At 38.7% G+C, this 21,623-nt stretch overlaps 1 protein-coding gene across 2 annotated transcripts in view; it reads right to left on the bottom strand.

Moving 5' to 3' along the window:
- The window catches only part of DPYD (dihydropyrimidine dehydrogenase), a 355,462-nt gene that overhangs the window by 98,822 nt on the left and 235,017 nt on the right, over positions 1-21,623 (bottom strand). For both annotated transcript variants that reach the window (XM_068690107.1, XM_068690108.1), the window contains 2 exons: positions 9,937-10,005; positions 7,482-7,565 (listed from right to left, as the gene is read on the bottom strand). In XM_068690107.1, coding sequence (XP_068546208.1) covers positions 7,482-7,565; positions 9,937-10,005 — 153 coding nt within the window. The remainder of the gene's footprint in view (positions 1-7,481; positions 7,566-9,936; positions 10,006-21,623) is intronic.

Below are 21,623 nucleotides of genomic sequence, written 5' to 3'. Positions count from 1 at the left end.
AAGGAATTTAAAACCTATACTTTGAGGATTTCCCACTGGCTATTAAAATAATCATTATATAGGCCTTTATTCAGATTTGATCTACTGTAGTTAGCCTTCCAGTACATTGACCAACTTTACTAGAAAGTGAGGCAAAATTTTGGAAGTTGAGCCTAATCCTGATAATTCTCCTGTAGGCAGTGAGGAGACTTTGTTAACTACCTTTATCAAATGGTAACATAAAACTGAAAGCACAGAAAGGAAAAGCTATTAATGTGCACTGTGTAGTTAACTTTTATTGTATGCTAAGATGAACAATCTGAAATTGTTCTATTTTACCTGAACATGGATACTTGTTGCTCATGCTTTCCTTCAAAATAAATCCTGTTTACTGAGCATGAGAAGAATGAACAAATGCAGTATGTTATGTAGCAACCACATATCTAAAGGCAAAGCAGTCCACAGAATCAGTAAACCAAAACATTTGACCATGTAGACAACAGAAATATGCTTGCCTGAGTTTTCTACATTTTCTTTTTGTGAAAGCTTCTCAGTGCATTAAAATAAATTTTCAGGAATAAGTACAGGTTGCCATTTGGTCTTTAAGAAAATCACTCTTTTTCATCCTTCTAGAAGGCACTCACTATATACTCTGTCATAGTTAGGGTATTGAAATGCCATTAAAACTGGCCAAGTCTTTTTGCTTCCTTTTTAAACAGTGGTAGTTCACTTGTATTTTGGCTGAACTCACCTTCTTTATGACATTCGTCATCCACAATGTGAACTCCAGCTGAAATGCTTCCATCACAGTTAGAATGAACATAAGGTTATCCCTAACTTTCTTCCATACCTTCATGAATTTCAAGATAACAGAATCACTTTTACATTTTCTAAGAAAAACTGATTCTGCAGAGAATACTTTCTACATAAAAATAAAAAGTCACTATACATAAAAAGTATTTAAAACCTTTTTAACAGCTGTACATACCATGTCAGTAAAAAGTTTCAACCAGGCAGTAGTGCTGTTACCATTACTGTCCTATTTATAATCCCTCTTTTATTTTTTGTTTTGTGTTTTGAGTAATTCAATTAAAAATCCTTCAAAGCAATAACGGTGGATTAAATGCTGTCAAACTGCAATATAAAATTACAGAATAGTGTTCTGATGATGAATTTATTAAACTTTGCATCTTAATTCATTTCTTCTTGAGCATATGAAAAACAGAATTCTTGAGACAAAATACCAATTAACTGTTGTACTTCATTATTATGTATTGTCTCCTTTTATGTGCTACAAAAAGTAGAACACATGAGCACAAAAAGGACATACGGAATTAAAGACATGGAAGAAATCCATTTAAACTATGCATAGGTTTGCATGAGTTGAACAAAATAATTAGCAGCTGCCTTTCTCCATTCAAAATACTCTCTGTGACACAATGCCAAATATTCCATGTTTCTGCAGTGCACCAGGTGCTCCTCTGGATCTGCAGCAAATTCATAGAATCATAGAATCTTTTAGGTTGGAAAAGATTTCTAAAATCATCAAATCCAACCATTAACCTGATACTGCCAAATCTAAACCCTAAACCACTAAACTCTACGCCCTACATCTACACGTGTTTTGAATACCTGCAGGGATGGTGAGTCAACAGCTTCCCTGGGTAGCCTGTTCCAATGCTACACAGTCTTTCGATGAAGATTTTTATTTTATTTTTTTTCCCTAATATCCAACTTAAATCTCCTCTGGTGCAACTTCAGGTCAATGTATTCCAAAAGATCATTTGGGCTTGGTGTGCCTTTGTTCTCTGAGGCAACGTGTAAGACTTATGAACAGGTTGGGGAGAGCAACCAGTGAATGCCATCAGTGCCTCAACTAAGGAATCCCCATTTCTGTGGAGTCTGTGCCTTGTGATTGAATCTCCTGTGTTTCTGACTGAGCTTTTCCCTCATCTGGACTGTTACGGCTACTGTTCACACCCATCAGTTAGGCAGCAATTTGCCTTTTCTACCCAGCTGTCTGGTTTGAAGAAACTTACAGAAATTCAGTATCTTTGAAAGAGTTTCATCTCTCTGTGAGAATTTTGATTGAAACAGGTCACTTAGCTGAAACATTCCGCAAAGCAATAGAGGGGACTGAAAGACGTAAAGGCAGTGAGATCAGCTAGGCCTTATTTTCTTAAGACCCCATCCAGAAAGGATGAAAGTAGCGAACTCAGGAGAATGAGACATAAATCCCAAAACTCCACCGCAAACACCAACAGTAACTACACTTGGATTATACCAGATTTGAGGGGACAACATTGCCACTGCTGTTGTTGCACAGCACAACACCAGCCTGCTGTACTTTGCGTTAATTTATTGCAGTAAGAGATACAAAAGAAGAGAGAGAGAACTAATTCTGCCTGCAGGACTCAATGAATTATACTTAACCAGCACATTATTGTAGGGTGATAGTAAAATGCCACATGAACACAGATATAATCAAATTGTGTTTGGGGCATCATTTATATAAAATACTTCAAGCTCCTTGCTGGCAGAGCAACAGTGAATTATCATGCTATGTTGTGCACTTCAATTAAGAACAGCCTCATCTTTCCTATTTCCGAGGTACAGCAGAGCAAATTTAATTGTGCCATGCAGCTAGTTTTCATCTTTCCAGAATAACCAGTTTGTTTGTTTGCTTTTTCTTTTTAACAGAGTCATCTTCTTCTGAATGAGGTAACATGGGCTTATATGAAACTTATGCCCTGGTTGCAGGCAACGAACATGAACATAACCTGTAGCAGAGGCTGTAACAAGCAGAGTTTAAACAGAATGAAAATATAGGTGAGAAAAGAACTGCAAAGTTCATTTTACATATGATCTGAATATTTAAACAACCAGGATCTGGATTTCAGTGCTCGCAAGAGAAATACATGTCTCCTTCAATATAAGCTAGAAAAAGTAATTAATCCCTCAAAACTAAAGCTTAAATGCTGAGATAAGCTAAGATATTTTATATACTGGAGTTTAGAACATATAACTAATTAATGATAAATATTTATAAGCCAGGATGTTATTAACTTTTAAAGTATTTGCTTATAGCATAAAAAAAAAAAAGTGCTCTTGCACTTAGGCTGAGATCTTTGACTATGACATGTTTTTCAAAAAGTATAGGAAGATCCTCTGTGCTTTGGAAATGTAACTGAGGTATTGCTTTCAGCTTGAGATCTCCCTTTCACACTGAACATCTCACCCCAAGTGAACAAGTATTTGTTAATTCCTTTATCCACTACTCAATCCCTATTGCTGGTATAAACAATGCAATACCTCTGGGTAGAAATTTGTTATGGTGAAGCAACAGAATCACGTAAATGTTGGTTTGAAAGGATTTCTCAAGATCAGTTAGTCCCAGCTGTGCTCTGAGCAGGACTAATGTCAGCAACAGATGGGGTTGGCCATGGCTTTGCCTGCCTGAGCCCTGAAAATTCCAGAGATGGTGATTATACAGCCCTGCTGGACAACACACGCCTGTGTTGCGTCACTTTCTTAGCGATTTTTTTTTTTTTCCTGATTCCCAACCTGAAATGTGCACCCTGTAATTTGTGGCCATTGCTCTTGCTGTAACATCTGGCACAACACCTTGCCTATTTTCTAGCTCCTCGTCTGACATCATTCTTACTAGCTCTCCAGCACTGTAGGATGCTCTTCTCTTTTTCTCGATGTTGATTTTCAGTCCCCATTTGTCTATACAGCCTCAGTGATATTTTCAAAGTATTTGGATATCACCTGTCTAGTCAACTAATAGTAGCAAGTAGTAGACCAGGGGTTTCCTCTGTACAACAGAGAATGACACAAAACATAGCAGGAATGCAAAATAAACCCCAGATTAGTGACTCAATTCAACTATTTATTTATTCTTACCAGAACAGCTGGAGGGAATTGTTGACTTTTGGACCAAAACCAAAAGGCAAACGCTGAAATTTGTAGATTTCACTTCATAGTAATGGTGCTGTATGTTTAATATCACCTTTTAGGATTAGCCAAAAAAACGTAAAGCGTCTTTAAATGAGGCAAAAAGTGCACTACAAATACAAGTTAGACGCTGAAATGTGAGATATTCAATTGATTTGCTATTTTTATAATTTTCTACTATGATTACTGCAGTAATAGACTATAGTAGAAAAGAGATGCTGTCATTTGTTTTTATAATCTTTTGTTCACCATGTTGTTTTCATGCTTACTATTAAATGTTTTGCACACTAATGTTATCTGATGCAAGGAAAATCCACGCATTAGCGCTGTTTAGCCAAACGACAGAAATTCTATTACAATTTTTCATGATATCAAACTTTTACACAGTTGCAGATTATTTTGAAAGAACACAAACCTCGACTTTATTATCATTAATCAGCATTAGTAAATATAATTGACATTTTATACAGAACCAGCTTTAAGTAACTTATTGGCAGCGTTACAGATGCCTCTTAATATTACCCTCTGGCTAGCTATGCTGTTTAGGCGCCAGAGTGTCTGCACTAATGACTTGGAATTAAAATCAAATAAAAGCTGAGAACTGTAATTCAGTATAAGAGAAACAACCATTCTGATTCTTTATATATGTTACTCAGATAAATCTGGAATTTTTAGAATTTACAGGGAAAGTGTTTGAAAGTAGCTAACAAAACAGGTTAGGAAAAAACAAAATCAGTGTATCAGTGTTCCCAGATTTCTACACTCCCCTTAGGCACACCACAGGAATTGAAACGAAGAGAAAAAGTAGGCAGTGTAATTAACCTTTCTTTTACCTTTTTTTTCTTTTCAAAAAAAAAAAAAAAGGGGGGGGGGGGGGCAAAAAAGCAGAACATTTTAGACATTAAAAATAGTAAAAATACACATGTGCATGTTTTTCCACCATTATTTTAATCTCAGTAATTTCTGTAGTTTCCTGAGGATTTGATGTGCTTAGGCATGAAGATGGACCTAATCCCTAAAAAATTTTCCTATGAAGATGTGGATTATGCTATCAAAAAGATTTAAGAAAACCTGCTTCACTGTACAAACAGGAGCGCTGCTATATCTCTCAAAGTCTTGTAACCTACCTTCTAGATACTGAGTGTTGTTTTTTTTCTAGAACATACCTGAGCCCTCTGTTCCCCACAGTACCTATATATTTGACTTTAGCTCTGGAGGTAAAAAAAAAAAAAAAATAAAAAAATAAAAATAAAAAAAATTGCCTAGCACTTTTGTTACGATAGGTCCTCCAGGGCCCCCACATGTAAAAGACCCTCAAGGGCTACTGATAAATCTCCTAGCGCATATTATTTTACCTGGTTCATCCTCCCTCATTGCTTTGACAAAGTACACATTAAACTACTATAATTTATCTTAGCCAACTTTGAGGAAGAACATCCAGATTTGGCCTTCTGAAGATGACTTGTTTTATTCACTTATTTGTCTAAAGAGCTAGGTTCTTTTGTTAGCTCTCCTTTTTTAGTAAGACAGTTAAAAAACCACTAATATATATAAGTGAGAGTAGTATATATTAAACATTCAAAAGAGTATCTATATTTTATGGGGAAGAGAGAAATACCATTACTATACAAACATGTATGTATATATAATGCAATATTCTTGCTTTATGGATCTTATGTCCTCCAAGGAGAGTCACAAATCCACACCATAGCCCTGAGTGCTCAGATTTTACATTTGGTTCTGTGATTTTACAATAGCTGAAAGATATGTAAAAACTCATGTAGCCAGACAGCTCCCTACTGACTACACATCTAAGCAGCTTCACATGCATATATTATTCCACCCAGTGAAAGCTAGAAATAACACATGCCAAAACAAACAAACAAAAAGACAAAACAAAACAGAAAAAAAGCATTCTTGAAATGAGCCTATTTCAGCTCCCATGTGAAATCTTCAGAGCTCTCCCTGGCCAAACTGTACCCCTTCTACTATACCATGCAGTAATCTCATGTGGAGTGTGGAGACAATCCAAACTACTGAGTTATGCTATGAAGGGTGCAAATTGCTTCATATACTTATAAAAATGACCTCTATAGCTGTTTGTTGTTAAATACACTTTTGAAAAAAAAAAAAAAAAAAGATAACAACCGTTACCCTTTTGCTAGTGTAGTCCTGGAGGGTTTTTATAAGTTGCTTCTATCCCATCTTTAATCACAACTTTGGAAAATGAGCACTGACCATGAAAAGCATCCAGATTATTTTCATTAAGTAAATCTATACCATGGAATAGATGGACATCATTTTGATCACAGAAAAGAATAATATAGTCCCATGCACTTGGCCTGACAGTACTGTTATGATAAAGCTTCAACTGAAATGTGTCCTCAGTTGCCTTGGCACAACTACAGCTCTGTAGTGTCTCCTTGCTCATAGGTTTAGAAAGTTAATAGTTTAGTTATCCAACCATACCTCCCATTCTGAAAAGGTTCATATTTAGCTGGGGCAGTGAGGATGAATGAAGAGCTCTCCAAGTAGATAAACTGAATAGTATGTGTTGATTTTAGAGCATACAATCATGACTCCCACTCTGCTTCTCCCTCCTCTCCACAAAAAGTAGCAAGATGGGAAATCAAGCACTCAGAAATCAGATTTAGCCAATCAAGTCCTTGAATATGCAAACTCAGTTCAAATTTCTTTTGTTTTACTCGCGAAGGGAAACAGACATTGGACTTGTAAAAATTTAATGACCAAACTCTAGAAAATCTCTCCTGGTACCTCATGCAAATGAAATTTTCTCAGTGACTTCCAAGTTCACATTTAGGCATGCTTCTGAACCAAAACAAATTTCAAACTATGGCCAAAACATGCAAGCACATCTGAAAACTACAAACAGAAATGAGCATGGGAATTGTCTTTTGAGCATGTTTATTTTCTTTTCATGGGCAAAACAACACACTCTATCCTAACTGAAATCAGTTCCTGTATGACACAGACACCTGGAATGGACAATCACAAGCTAAACTGTATAAATCCATCAAATCTATAGTTTATACAATGCAGGCTTTTAAAAAAGACAAAGTTAACTGTAGGTGGCACTACCAGAATGTCTGCCCTATTCTGTGTGATTCCAGAATACAGCTAGGTTCAAATGCAAAATGTATTAAAATGAAATTTCTGTATATCTCATGTCCTTCAAAATCATTACTGAGATATGCAGTTTGCACCAGGTAGTGATACCTACAGGGCTCTCCAGTGAAACCAACAAATTCTGTCCAGGCACTTTCTGGAAATTATTTGCTTTCATATTGTTCCCTGTCAAATGCATAATGCATTTTTGTTCTCAGCAAAACTAAGCATTTTGTATATTCTTTTTTTTTTTTCTTTTATTTTTTTTTTTCTTTCAGCATTAAATATTTAAACACATTCAAGCTAAAAATCTTAAGCTAGTAATCTGCTGCTTGTGTCTTCCCCTCAAGGTGTATCTAGAAACGTGCTAGTGCAGAATTGCTGAAGAGACATGAAAGAGATTGCTGTTACAGCCCTACCTGCCCACAGGCCAGGCCCATGCCTCTCTCCCCCATGCCATGAGGACAGGACAGATTTAACTCCAGCGCATCTGCACCAACAGCCTATGAAATATGCAAAACAAAACAAACAAACAAAAAAATTAAAGTAATATATTTTTTACTGTATCATTCACTTCTCATGTTAAATAGATTTCTTCAGATGTTTGATTCTTCTTCTTAAGATTACACAAAAAGAGAGAGAAAGCTATTATTATGATAGCCTGAAAAACAAATGTGTTGGATATTACAGAGAAAATTTTCAGATGTTGATGTGGCTTCCTAAAAATGCAAATGAAATAAAAGTGAAAATAAATGTAAAAGACATAACAACGAGGAGTTGGATCTTTGTCATGCTAAAAAATGAAATGGGCCTTACTGGAGAAGTGAGGGTGAGGTGCAGGACTCAGTTGTACACAGGGCGTGAGTGGCTGTGCTCTGCAGGGCTAGGACTCAGGAGTAAATTGCCCCTTTCAGCTTTCATATATTTTTTTTTGGTCTAGATTTTGTGGAGGTACCTGCATCGTGCCATAGGTTTTGACATTAAATATTTTTGGTTTTGAAGTCAAATGAGAGTATTAAAAAAAGTCTGTACAAACATATTGGACGTGCTGATTTCTCTTATCACCCTCTATTGGCTAAAATAAAGGGAAAAGTTGCTGTGGTGTACGCAGGCAGCACACAAACATGCTGTGCTGAATTGCACCAGCCTGAGCTGAGGAGCTCCCCTTTACCTTTCGTGGAGCCACAGCCAGCTTTTTGTTTTGCATTTGCATGTCATTTTTGCTTCCTGAACTGGAGTAACTTATGCCGTCTGTGTAGCAGTGGTTCAGCAGCTCTCAGAGGGAGTGTGGGAGAAGCCATCCGTCAGCTCAGGACCTTCCCCTTCCCGCCAGCCCTGCGGCTGCTGCATGCCCCCATGACAGGCAGGCCTCCAGTGGGAGCTGGCCTTCATCCCACGGCGAGGCCTCCGTGCCTGGGAGCCACCGCCACAGCCTGCTTCATAGGTCCCAGGCGGGCAGTGAAACACCCCTGATTCTGAGCAGGGAGTTATGGAGTGCCCAAACACCAGCTTTGCAGAAGAAAGTTATATTACATACAGTGCACGCTATTACGGACACTTAAATAACTATTTTATTATTATTTTTTTTTTCTAAAGGGGCAGCATAAATACTAACACACATGAAAGTATCTGTCTTAAAACTGGACGGCAGAGGAGCAAATGGCACAATACAGCCATTTGTCTCAGTCAGCTTAAAAGCGGTAGGGCTCGTGTCAAGCATGGATTCCACAACAGATTTCATGGTCAATTAGGTAAATACAGGTATAAAATGGACTAGCGTTAAAGATCACCAAGCCAATTACTGATAATGTTTAATTTCACTTCCCTAAGTCCCCAAAGTGATTTTTTTCCTCATAGGCTTAAAATACCCAAAGAAAATAGTGCAGTGTCTTCCCATATCACCATGTGAAGGTTTAAAATACTGAATAAAGAAGAAATGATGTCCAAACATAAATATTCAACCATGCAGAAACATAAATTCAAAACATCTCCACACCCATAGATATATACACATAGATATAAACATATAAACATACACACAAAAAATGTAATATTTATAAAACATTTAAGTCTGGGCTACTGCTAACAATAATAAAGCAAATTTTTCCCTTACTGAAATGTGATAGAAACTTCCTTTATCAATCTGAAAATATCTGTTTCTATTTCCTCTAGACAGTTGAATCTATGAGGAAAAAAATACTGTCTTAATTAAGTATTTCTTACACTATTCTCTAAGGACACAGGTACATGTTTTTAAATAGTTTTATTTTTATTTTTTTTTCCTTCAAACTGAATTGAAATTTCAGGTGCATAGTCTGTTTGCATTTGTGTAAGATTCAATTTATATTATAGGAAGCCTGCTGACTGCTATTATATATACTGGCTTTCTCTGCCAGTTATTATTTTTGAAAGTCTGTATTAAAACTAGAATGGCATTAAATGAGCCTTTTATACTTTAAATATTCAAGAGTTTTATATTCAAAATTTCTTTTGGTGCTGTCAAACTAGTGTGCCTGTAGGCAAGGTAAGATCAAGTTAGGCTCTCAAAGGTAGAATTAAATTTTATCATGGCATCCGTCATAATATACAGTTTGCTTAAAATGCAAATAAAAAGTATATAGATTTAAAGACTGAAGACTTTCCAGGTACTGTTTAAAAATCCCAGGGACCGTTTTTATGGAACAGATTTTCTTTAAATTTACATTACCATCATTTTAATGAAAACACAGAATAAACAAATTATAATGGACATGCTTTAAATTCGTATTTTTCCCTTTGAAACTATTTCTTTCAGAAATTTCCTGTTGCAGCTCTTGTTTTCAAGGGGAATAAAAAGAAAAGATAGATGAACAAACACATTTAGGAAACCATTACCTCAGCCATTTTAGAAAGTTCAGTCCAGTCGTCCTTGCTATAGCTGCACATGATACTCGCAATCAGAATCTGGAAAGAATATATAGGCAATAATTTTCAGCAGCGTTACTGGATTTTGTAATTCTGTACTTGAGCATGATTCCAAACATTAGTACCTGCATGTTGAAACCACTAGCTGTATACACTAGCATGCATAATGAAATATAGATGTGTATTTCATTGGAGATGAGAAAAGATATATGGAGTCTTGTTTCTTATGAATTTTTTTGAAATCATTAAGTCAAATCCATGTGGAAAGCTACATTCTCTTCTGCACACAAAACCCTATAAAGTGAGAACAAAGGCAGTCCTAGACACAAACCTACTGGTTTCTGTGGTTGGAATGATTAGGCTATTTACTATTTATACAGGGCCAGAAGTAATTGGGCCTTTTTAGAGTTGGGTAAGATGGGTAAGACATTACCATCTGAAGTGACAGCATAAGAACCCAATATTCTGACTTCAGAAAGCCAGGGCACACCAAAAGCAGCCCCTGAAGTCCCATGTTATGCAAGTCAAGGACAATGACAGGCAGCTAGAAATGTTTGGTGTAGAAGGATCTGGGAGGAGAATGAGGATGTAAGGAAAATCTGGAAGTATCAAGAGAACAGCAGGGAAATTTGAGAGTTTCCCCCCCACGTTTTGTGGTTCCAGTTCCCCAAGGACTGTTTCTGTGTATTGCTTTTCCTCCCCACTGCACTGAGCATCTTCCTGGTACAGCTTCTGTCTCTAACTGTGGCTTACTTCAACATCTTACATCAACATTTATTGAGGTTAAAGTTTTACCGTGGATCAGTCTGGGTTCAAAGGAACTGCCAGAGAGGAGAACAGAAAATTTTGGCCATGCTACACCTCTTGTGTATGAAAGTTTCACATTATAAGTTTGATTCACTGGTAGCTTTTTAATTTTCCAGGCACGTTTTACTATCTGCATTCATATCTGGGATGAGCTTATTCTTTCACTTCTAGTCAATATAACAACAACAACAAAAAAGTTCCCTTGAACTTTTCCATAAGGCAAAAGACTTAAAAGCATGGTTTATAAACAATGGCCAACATACACGCATGGTAGAAATTGTAAAATCCCAATAAAGATGAGAGTTATAATGCCTTTAGAAGGGAAGAAAATACACTTTAAAAAGAAAGACATCTATGGAGAAAATTAGACGTGGTGAGGTCATGCTTTATTCACATAAAAGGACAATACAACTTATAAATATCATTATTTTAATTATTTACATTCTGCTGTGGTGAATCTCTACCTATCAGTTTTACCACCTCCCTCCTACCTACCAGCCCACCCATCTTTCTTGCTCATGTTTGCAAGATGGAGAAGGAAAATATTTCCTTTTGAGAAGGAAAGCTTTTGCTGAAGTGTCTGCCTTGACCTCATGTGCCCATCTGTTGGCACCTTTGGCATAAACATAGGATCAAGTTTTCCGTTAAATACACACAATCGTAACTTTGCTATGCTTTCAGTCTCACCCCCACCAGCAGAAGAAAAAATTGTCTCTTATGTACAATACTTCTGTCTACTGTGAACAGCTCTGTAGGTCAAATATTTATGAAACAGAATTTGCTCTGTTCTATTTAAATATTCAAGATAATCTGAGTACTCAGAAAACAAACATAAATCTCTTTTAAGATTCTAATATTTTAAAAACACAAAGCAGATTATTTCATTGTGAAAAAATCAGTGTAATTATGTATGAGAATTTTAAAGTAAGAAACTAGTAAATATACGCACTATCTGAAAGTTAGCTAGAAACTGTATCTTGTCAAATTCACACTTTTTATACACTAAATAAAGCAAAGAAAAAACAACAACCCTCAGACACTGAGACACTGACAACATGATAAAGATCTTCACAGTTGCAATCACAATCCAAAGTATATCAGAAATGTACACAATTCAGCTTTAAGATGAACCAGATTTTTCAGGATGGAAAGTTGCAAGACAACAGGGGGGACTGACTGTGTTCACAAGTAGCTGAGTTAGGTTACATCAAGTGTTATTAATGAAATTTGAAAATTCTGCTGGGAGTGTACAAAAGAGGAGGAACAAGATCTGTGTTGTTTCAAAGAGCTGTTAATTGAGACAACATGTTTAATTAATATTGATTAGTGTTAGCATTCACATTTAAGATTAAGTACATACTTTTGACAGAAGCAGTGGTTTGCAATAACAAAAATAAATGAAAGTAAACATTTCTACTGTGAATGTTCATAAGTAAACCATGATCTCAGTGGGAATAATGAAAATTTAAATATGATAGGGATTTTATTCTTTTTTTTCCCCAGTGTTCCCTTATAGCTTGAAATTAAGCTTAATTCCTAGGTGGAGCACTCCACATTAACAAACTGTCCTTCCTCAAGTGACTATTCTTCCCCCAAATGCCTCTATAGTCTTTTCATTTGGAAACGGTACCAGAGACCAAAAATAAAAATCACATGTCGACATCAAGGGGTACTATATGTGATGTCTGAGGTTTGTACCTAGTCCTAAAATCATATGTGGGAATTCTAGAAGAAAAAAACAGAATATTATCTGTTATTACTTAGAAAAACAATATAAAAAGACAAATAACAATAAGAAGTGATAAATATTGGTGTTTTTATTTGTGTGTAATAAAAATAAACCGTATCACATTTCAGCTGCTTATTACTTTATTTTTTTAAGCATCTTTGGTGTCTAAAATGCCAGGTTTTAAAAAGCATCCTAACCTGACAAGCCATGTACCACATTAACACCCTCAGGGCTTCAGCAGCCCCAGAGAGCAAGCATCTCGTAGAAGTCCAGTGCATGACCCGACCCAGGAGATTCCCAAAGAGCACGCTCTTCCTCTTGCTGCCCACCACCCACAGTGGCAATGCTGCTCTGAATTTATTTACTGCTGCTGGGACCCCAAGTGCAAGGTGGAACCATGCCTGCCCGGCTTACAAAAGCCGACCGCTGATAGATCTCGCAATAAAGCTGCCGCTGAAGTGCAGTGAGTGGTAAATGGAGGCTGACTAAATTGCAGTTTTCTCATCGCTTGAATGAAGGCTGCCTGCAAAACTGTGCACGGCTGAAGCACAGAGGGATCCCTGGCCCATTCCTTATCACAGATCACAAGCATGTCTCGCCTCTGCTGTTCCCTCTTCTTCTTCACCCAAACTGCTGTTTTGCCATTGTGCAGACCCTGCTGCTTCGTCCAGCATAAGGAGAGCAGCGGCCTCCCCTGCTGTCACTGGGACATGGTGTGCACAGCCCGATGCTACAAGCGATAGGCAATTTCTCCACACGTCTGTAAAGGGACCAGTATGTGCTCCTAACATCTGACCTTGCTCTCTGTAAGGGAATTTCTTGATCACTGATGGAAGAAGGTCTATTATAGAAAACTTTCTTTTGGCTAAGGGAGGGAAGACGGAGCCAGGAGGGTGCATAATGTACCATTTAGGACATGATTATGAGATGAACGTACCATATCTAAAGCACCTAGTAAAAAGCTACATTTCACACTATTCTGTAACTCATGCATTAGTAGTTGTTCTACTTAAAAGGACACTGGCAAGGTACTTTCCACAGTCCTTAAAACATTTTTACTCCCTGTTTATGATAATCCCCTGAAAGCTTAAACTAGAAATTACCCTTGCAAATGTCTCTCTCTTCCATAATCTCTATGTAGGTGTCTCATATTAATTCAATATCATTAGAAGAAGTAAAAACAAATAAAAAGAAATAATAATGATGAGGTTCACCACTGTGTATGCTTCCAAATTATCTTTCTTCTCAGAATTTGCTGCAAGAGATTTCAAAAACTAAAGGAAGGAGAGAAAAAATAACTAAGCCTACTTTGGGTCAGACAATCTTAAGAACATCTATTTAAAGCCCGATAGCAGAAGAACTCCAGGCAGACAATTACCATTTGTCCCGTACTGCTCTGCAGGGAATAAGGGAGCTTCAGGACACTCAGTCTGAAAAACTCTCAGGGGGTTGCATTTAATTGTGAACTCTGTCAAGTCCTGCAAATTTAAGAAAACACCATCCTCTATCTTCATGCCTGTAACAACCATATTATTTTTATTCTTCTACTGCCGACCCTTAGCTCATACCTGTTCTTAAATCACTCTTCCAGGTCTGTGCATGATCTACCTGCACTTCAGGAAACTGCGCCACCACCAGCATTTCTGCTTTTTCTCCCTTCTCATTGATACACCAGAGGCTTGAAGGTCCCGTGCAAGTGTCCACATGTACTCTGTTTTGATAGAATTCACAGAATTCACAGAATTTCTAGGTTGGAAGAGACCTCAAGATCATCGAGTCCAACCTCTGACCTAATGCTAACAGTCCCCACTAAACCACATCCCTAAGCTCTACATCTAAACATCTTTTAAAGACTTCCAGGGATGGTGACTCCACCACCTCCCTGGGCAGCCTGCTCCAGTGCCTAACAACACTTTCGGTAAAGAAGTTCTTCCTAACATCCAACCTAAAACTCCCCTGGCGCAACTTTAGCCCATTCCCCCTCGTCCTGTCACCAGGCACGTGGGAGAACAGACCAACCCCCACCTCTCTACAGCCTCCTTTAAGGTACCTGTAAAGAGCAATAAGGTCTGCTTATAATACTGCTGCGGGCTTCAACCTGTGCCTTGTTCTGCCTTCTCAAACATTTGCAAAAATCCTCAGGATTTTGTTGTTGGTGTGTGCAGTCCTTGCAAAAACAGAAAGAGATTTTGAGCATCTTCACTAGGAGACAGTTCCTTTGAAAGGGGAAAAATATAAAAGAGTTTTCAAGAAGGTGGGATTGGTTTTGTAACAGCTACCTGTTTGGGAGGGAGAGATGTGGAACAGGATAAGTGCTGCACATAGAGGGAGTACAGAGACTGGATACTGCACAAAGATCCAGATTTCAAATACCCACAGAATTATTCTTGATTGATCTAAACTTCAGAAGGTATTTGTGATTTGGTCAGATGGAAAGATCGCAATCTTCCTTTCAGGACATGTTTCTTATTCCCATGCACCCCAGAGTAGCCATGCTGCACGACCTGCTCAGTCTGAACAAACCTGAGCGTTCTTAGCCAGAATTCCTCAGGAAGTATTTACTAGGAAGAAGCTCAGCACTGAAGATACAGTTTTCTAAAGCAATAGCAAAAAAAAATAACATATTTAATTCATCACTCAATGGGGAAAAGATACCTACAGCTACACCAGCATGTGAGGACAGGAGTTGTTCTCAGTTCTTGAATTGCTATTTCTGAAGATTAAATTCCCCTCTGTGTGGATGAGGATATGTGCCCTCAGCTCTGACCCATGCCTTCTCTCACCCATGCACAGCAATAAGTGGGCACATACGGAGCATTTCCTGAAGGTCCTGCACACCTGTAGGTACAAGAGCGTGTGTTCTGCTAGAGCCTTGGTGAAAAGTTAATAAAGAAGAGTTGACTGAGCACTGCTGAGCTAATTCGATGCCATGATAAAGAATCTTGTAAATATCTAACTGAAAATACATATGCCACACAGAGACTTCCCATAGTTCGCTCGTACACGAACAAAAAGAAGATACGGATTGTAGGTCAGATTCTGCCCTATCCCATAGCTCTTAGATGCTGCCTCAGTAGCAAAGTAAGAATAAATATAGTGCCCCAGACTTTTTGCGTTGGTACAGATTGCCCACCTCATTGAGACACGTATTGCTGGCCTGCTTCTGTAACGAGACTCTCACACAATGTCTGCTGTGCCACATTTTGCCAGCAGAGACATTTCTGGAGGCTTACTGCACTCCATGCCACTTGCAACAGTCCTCTGCTTTTCCAAGCGACCACTCTCTGATGAAATGAACATTTTCAAACTCATCCAACTGGAGTTACCAATGTACAGACCATTTCTAATATGCACCTCACAAGAAAGAGGATGACTGCAGTAGATATCCTGTATTGTAGAAACATGTTTAAACATGCAGTCATGAAAAACAACAGGAACACAAAGACTTACTGTTGTAAAAATGACTCTCTAGAAACCAGTCTGATTTTGATGTGTGGTAGACCCCAACAGTTTTCTCTTTTTTCTATACTTTCTTGTAATTTTTGATTTGTTGCAGAACTGAAATAAAAATAAGCTTCTTATTAAAAAAATACCTAGAACATCAAATCCCATGCAATAAGAAAGTTAACAATTGTAAACCCTGTCATGTCTCTGAGAAGCAGAGGAATTATCTTGTTATCAATTTAATAATGGAACATTGAAGTAAATGATGCCATCCACTGACACCAGTAACACTCTCTCTCCTGGGAAATTCATGTCTGTAGGAACTGTCAATCTAGATGGATATGGACATATTAAACATTGTACCTTCAGTCCATAAATCTATTCTTTCTATGCCGCCTTAATAAAAAGATTCTGCATGATGATAAAGACAAGCAATGCAGAATGTCTTGACACTGCTGACCTGTAATTCTCCTTTTCGCTCTTTCTTTTGAGGGAGTGAAGAGTAAATAATTTAACAATTGCTAACCATCCACTGCTTTGCTCCTTAACTTACAATTAAAATACATTAAAGATAATTTCAGTAAATGAAAATAAGACAAGTAGCAGATATTAATATGTTTATTATTTAGCTTTGTGTAGCAAACCTTCTGAATAAAGTCCTATTGTTAGCATATTACTTTATACTGAGATCTCCAGTGTATTTTTCATACTGAAATGGAAGTAAGATACAACAGATGTACACAAAAACTGGCCAAACATTATCAGCAGGCAAATACGTCTAGAGAAGATGATAATAGGAGTTTGAAAATATTATCATTTGCTCACCCCACCACACGTGCAAAATCATCACGAGCAGGAAACAACAGAGATTCTCTTCTCAGGCTAAATGGAGATGCTTATTTTCAAAGGCAGCTATTTTCTTATGACAACTGTACTTCTATGCTATCAATGAAATTCCACCTGTTTAGTGAGATCATTTGATTGATGTCAGTGAGGCACACTGGGCTATTGCTTCAAATTAAAGTATATAGTTGCTAGGATCTAACATCCTTAGACTAAAAAGCACGGGTTGTTAACAGGCTGACCCCCTGTAAAATAACAGAATGCTGTCGCTTTTCAGCAGCACAAAGATAAACAGATTGTTATTTAGGACTGGCAGCACCTGTAGGAAACCAAGGAACAGCTTGGGGTTGTAACTGCTCCTCTGCCACGTGAAACTTGGCTCTGCATCAGGCAGCACCAGAGCAGGAGTTGAGCTACCATGCTTTGGCCCTGCTAGTATACATAAATGTGTAGACAGAGATTACCCACGTGGAAAGAGTGGCTAAATGAAAATATAACTTTTCATTAAAACATTTCAAGAGAGTCCTACCAACTTAGGATAAAATTGAAAGGAAAATAAATGCACAGAACAACAAAAAAAAATCTTCTGATGTACCTGTACCTCCCATGCTTCAAGGCACTCTTGGTTAAGACATGGTAATTCTTGAGGAGAGGAAAAAAAAAAGGGGGGGGAACCTGTAATGTAAGTTCCCTGTACATATATCTAATGAAAGAAAATATAGCACTTACAGAAAGCACCTTGAATATTTTAAGTTATTAGAAAAAGTATGCCCATTTCATGATAGACCATTGAAAACTTCAGTACTTCAAGTAAACCCTTCGTATTCCATTGAAAATTATCCACGTGGATGAAAACTTCCCTGGAAATTCAACAGAATCATTGGGATTTTATTTGGGATAGGGAAGACAATGTTCAACCTTTAGTCTCTTCAGTAGTGAGTGAAAATGAATACATGGGTGAATGGAAATTAGCATTACTGAAAGGAAAATTTGCAAGTTAACAAAGGCTGAATCCAAGAATGACAACAGATACCCATTTTCAGCCATACTCCTTGCAAACAATACCGGCAAGCCCTTGTGCATCTGCCAATATCCTGCTGTATTCCTGTACTTTCCACACTGTCTCAATATAAACAGAAAGCAGAGGAGGACAATACAATATTGGAAAAGCTAACAGGAAAAAGAATATATCTAATTCTATGATATTTCAGACACATGCTATGACCTGTAGCAAAAGCTTTACACCAGGGTGCTGACACATTATTGATTCTTATGAACACATATGGAAAACAATACTGGCAAGAGGCAACACAGATTTGTGGATTTTTTCCTCCACCTATAGACATTTTTCTCTCATCAAATTTTCTGCTGAGATATATACACAGTCTTTTCAAAAACAGCTCTTTGAGATCCTCACTAATCGTTACTGTTTATTCTCACAATAGCCCAGGCAACTCTCTGCACGGTGCCCCTCTGAGAGGGGAAGCCAACTGGAGACAAACGTGTTCAAGGGCTGCAGGCTGCTCCCTTAGCAGGAATGAGAAGCTTTTGACTGAAAGGCACCCTAAGATCCCTCTTCCAGTTCCCTCCAGTCCCTGACTGCTTCCAGATACATGCAGATCTCATAAATTTCCTCTATTACTTAGCAGTGAAGCTGCCTCACTTATTAGAAAACAAATTCAGTAGAAAATAAAAAGAGACAAAATGTACACTGAATAACTTTGTTAGAGTTCCCTAACTCCTGCATTCAGTCAGCTAGCAAATCCCCAGGACATATCTGTCTCTTTCCATCCCCAAGAAGTCCATCCTCTCTCTTCCCTTCTTCCATCACCCCCAGGGCTTCCTTTAATTCACTTCCTTGGATTTGAAGGCTCAAGAAAACTAGCAGTCTCAGGGCAGGTAGAGGAGAAAAAACATAGCTCAGAGAGGAGGGAGAAAAAAACTCCCTTTTACACTCTAGAGCTCTGTGATCTACTTTACCGTGTGACATTGCTAGTGCCAAAGCAATGCTGGGGAGGAATAAGTGATTTTGTCAGCCTAGTTGCATCCTCCACAACTCACCCACTCTCTCTGCACCATTATTGTAGTGATATTCTGAAAAGCACTGATAATTTACCTGATTTTGCAGAAAGAGCTCTCGGGTTGTTCTGATAGCTGAGGGTACGGTCATTAAGAAGGTGTGCAGGAACAGGCTGTAGGGCTTGTCCCTTCCTCAGGAAATTATCTAAGGGCTTTGCATGACAGCTGCGTGAGGGAGACCTATTGGACTCTTACACTATTTTCTCCTGTCTGGTCTAGGTGTCTGACTTCATAAGGAGGAAAACCTCACCAAGAGCTGCATGATTAATGGTTCGAGTTCACTTTGTGAAAGAAGACAATCTGCAAAAATTCACAGGGTTGGTAACAAGGGATCTTTTCAGTGGCCAGAGTAGGACCAATGGGATTCATCCCCACCAGAACTTCACTGAGAATCACTTACAAGAAGTCTTTCTGTGTTATTTTCCTGTTGAAAAGCATGGCAGAAAGCTACAATGCACTTAGCAGCATAATGACAATAACTGTCCTATCTGCTGATATTCATTTTCCTTGTGATACTTTCTCCTTCCTTCTCCAGAGGCTGGAATAATTCTGCTGAAGATCACTTAAATTTACACTTCTTGGACATTGTTCCTGAATCACTATAATTTGAGTCATATCATTCAGAGGAAACCATCCTCTGAATGATTTCATAACCAGTTTGCTTTTGAGCAGAAGGATGAAATAGCTCACCTCACCTCCTGAGGTCCCACCAGCCTGAATCCTGCAATCCTGAGACCTCCCTGTGCAGATATATGGGATCAGGTGTTCTTGCCTGAGTCTCCTCAGGGTCTCCTCACACCTTGCACTAAGCAGGGAGCCACCTGTCTATAGCAACTCTGACACCGAACCTGTCCAGCCTTTCCCTGGCAGAGGAACCTGCTGCAATCTTGTATTTGTTCAAACATGACTTCTATCTCTGTTCTCTTGCACAGACTTCAATCCATCAGCTTTGCTCCCTCCCGAGAGCAGGTTCACTGCTGTCTGCATGGTTTCTGTCTGTGATCTTTCAGGGCCGGTTTATTTTGCTTCATTGTTACCTACCTCTAGATTTTGTTCTGTCTTCACTGTATACTAAACCAACTGTTCGTTCTTGAGTTCTACTCCTGCCACTATCTGAGCCCATGCAGCTCTGCTTTTTAATAAGAATCACTTGTTACTGAGAAAGACCCACGGCTGAGCAGCAAAGCCACTTCCACAACTACAAAATGCCATCCATATCTCTCACACAACACCCAAATATCAAATGCAACAAAGCGAAATACCAGGTGCACTCATACACTTCACTGATTACTCCCCAGACTACACCTCTCCAAATGAACAGCAGCAGCCTTGTGAGCTCGGACAAGACCTCAGTTTCTCATTAGGTTCACATTAATGGGAGCCCTAGGATTATTTAATAATAAATCTGTAGCAACAGTAGTATTTCTGTGGTGGATTAACACTGATGGGCAGCAAAGCACTACCATGCCACTCTTGCTCTACCCTCCTCAAAAAGACAGGAGGAAAACACAATGAAAAGGGATCATAGATTGAGATAAGGACAGGGAGATCACTCACCCATTACTGTCACAGGCAAAGCAAACCAGCATAAGGGAGATTAATGTACTTTAGTGCCTACTAGTAACTGACTATAGCAGTGAGAGACTAAAAGCAAACTAAAACCCCTTTCCCCCCCCATCCACCCTTTCCAATCTCTCCCCCCAAGGCGGTGCAGGGGAACAGGACTGGGGGCTGCAGTCAGTACGTATCACTTCATCTCCGCCGCTCCTTCACGGTTCCTCTCCTCCCCTGCTCCCGGTGGGGTCCCTCCCACGGGATGCCCTCCTTCCCAAACTGAGCCTGCAGGGGTTGCCCACAGGCAGCAGCTCTTCAGGAACTGCTCCCATATGGGTCCATACCACGGTGTCCATCCATCAGGAGCACACTGTTCCAACATGGGCAGCAACTCCTGCCAGATCACCTGCTCCTCCGTGGGCTCCACTTAATGTCTTCATATATCCTTCCTACTATGCCCTGGCTTAGCCAAAACTTCAGCTAACAGTGCCACTGTGCATGGAACCTCACTAAGGCAGCTCTGCCTGTGTTCCCATCTGAGATACGATCAGAAAGTCTCATGAGTGGGTAGCTTTTTTTTTTTTTTCTTTATATGCAGACATTATAATTTACTTAAGAAGCGAGCTGTTATGTCTAATGACCCAAGTAGTTTTTTGGCTTTACTCCAGCAGCAGAGAAGATACAAAATTAAGGGCTGGAAGCTGGCAGCTACCTTCTGACTAATCCTTCCTCCTCAACTGCCAGTTCCACCCACTTCTTAATCTTTTAAAGGAGCTTAGCTGAAGATGCAGAGAAACTGAAAGAGGCCTTACTATTTTCACTAAATATTTGGATGTTTAATAAAATGGTTATCTAACTTGTTCAGCATACTGCTATATGGCTGGACACTTCAAAATTAAAATGCATTACATAGTCTGTAGGACTGTAGCCTCATTCAAATGAAAGCTCTCTATGACCAACATACAATGTTGAAGACATTTTATCAATGACCCAGCAGTGAGTAGGTGTGCTCACAAAAAGATAAACTGAAAATAGATCAGGTCAAATGTGGATTCCTCTGGCAGAATCAAAGACAGATTTCCTTCTAGTAACCAGAATGGTGCTGACAGTACAACATAAGAGAATGTAAATGTGGCTTAAACCCATTTTTAAATCCCTCTACCTTGAGATGTACAAACTGCTCACAGGTAAGAATTTGGGG

This window comes from Anas acuta, chromosome 8, assembly GCF_963932015.1.
Source record: "Anas acuta chromosome 8, bAnaAcu1.1, whole genome shotgun sequence".
NCBI lineage: Eukaryota > Metazoa > Chordata > Aves > Anseriformes > Anatidae > Anas > Anas acuta.
Note: the sequence above shows the minus strand (reverse complement) of the source record. Positions and strands in the feature narration are given on the sequence as shown.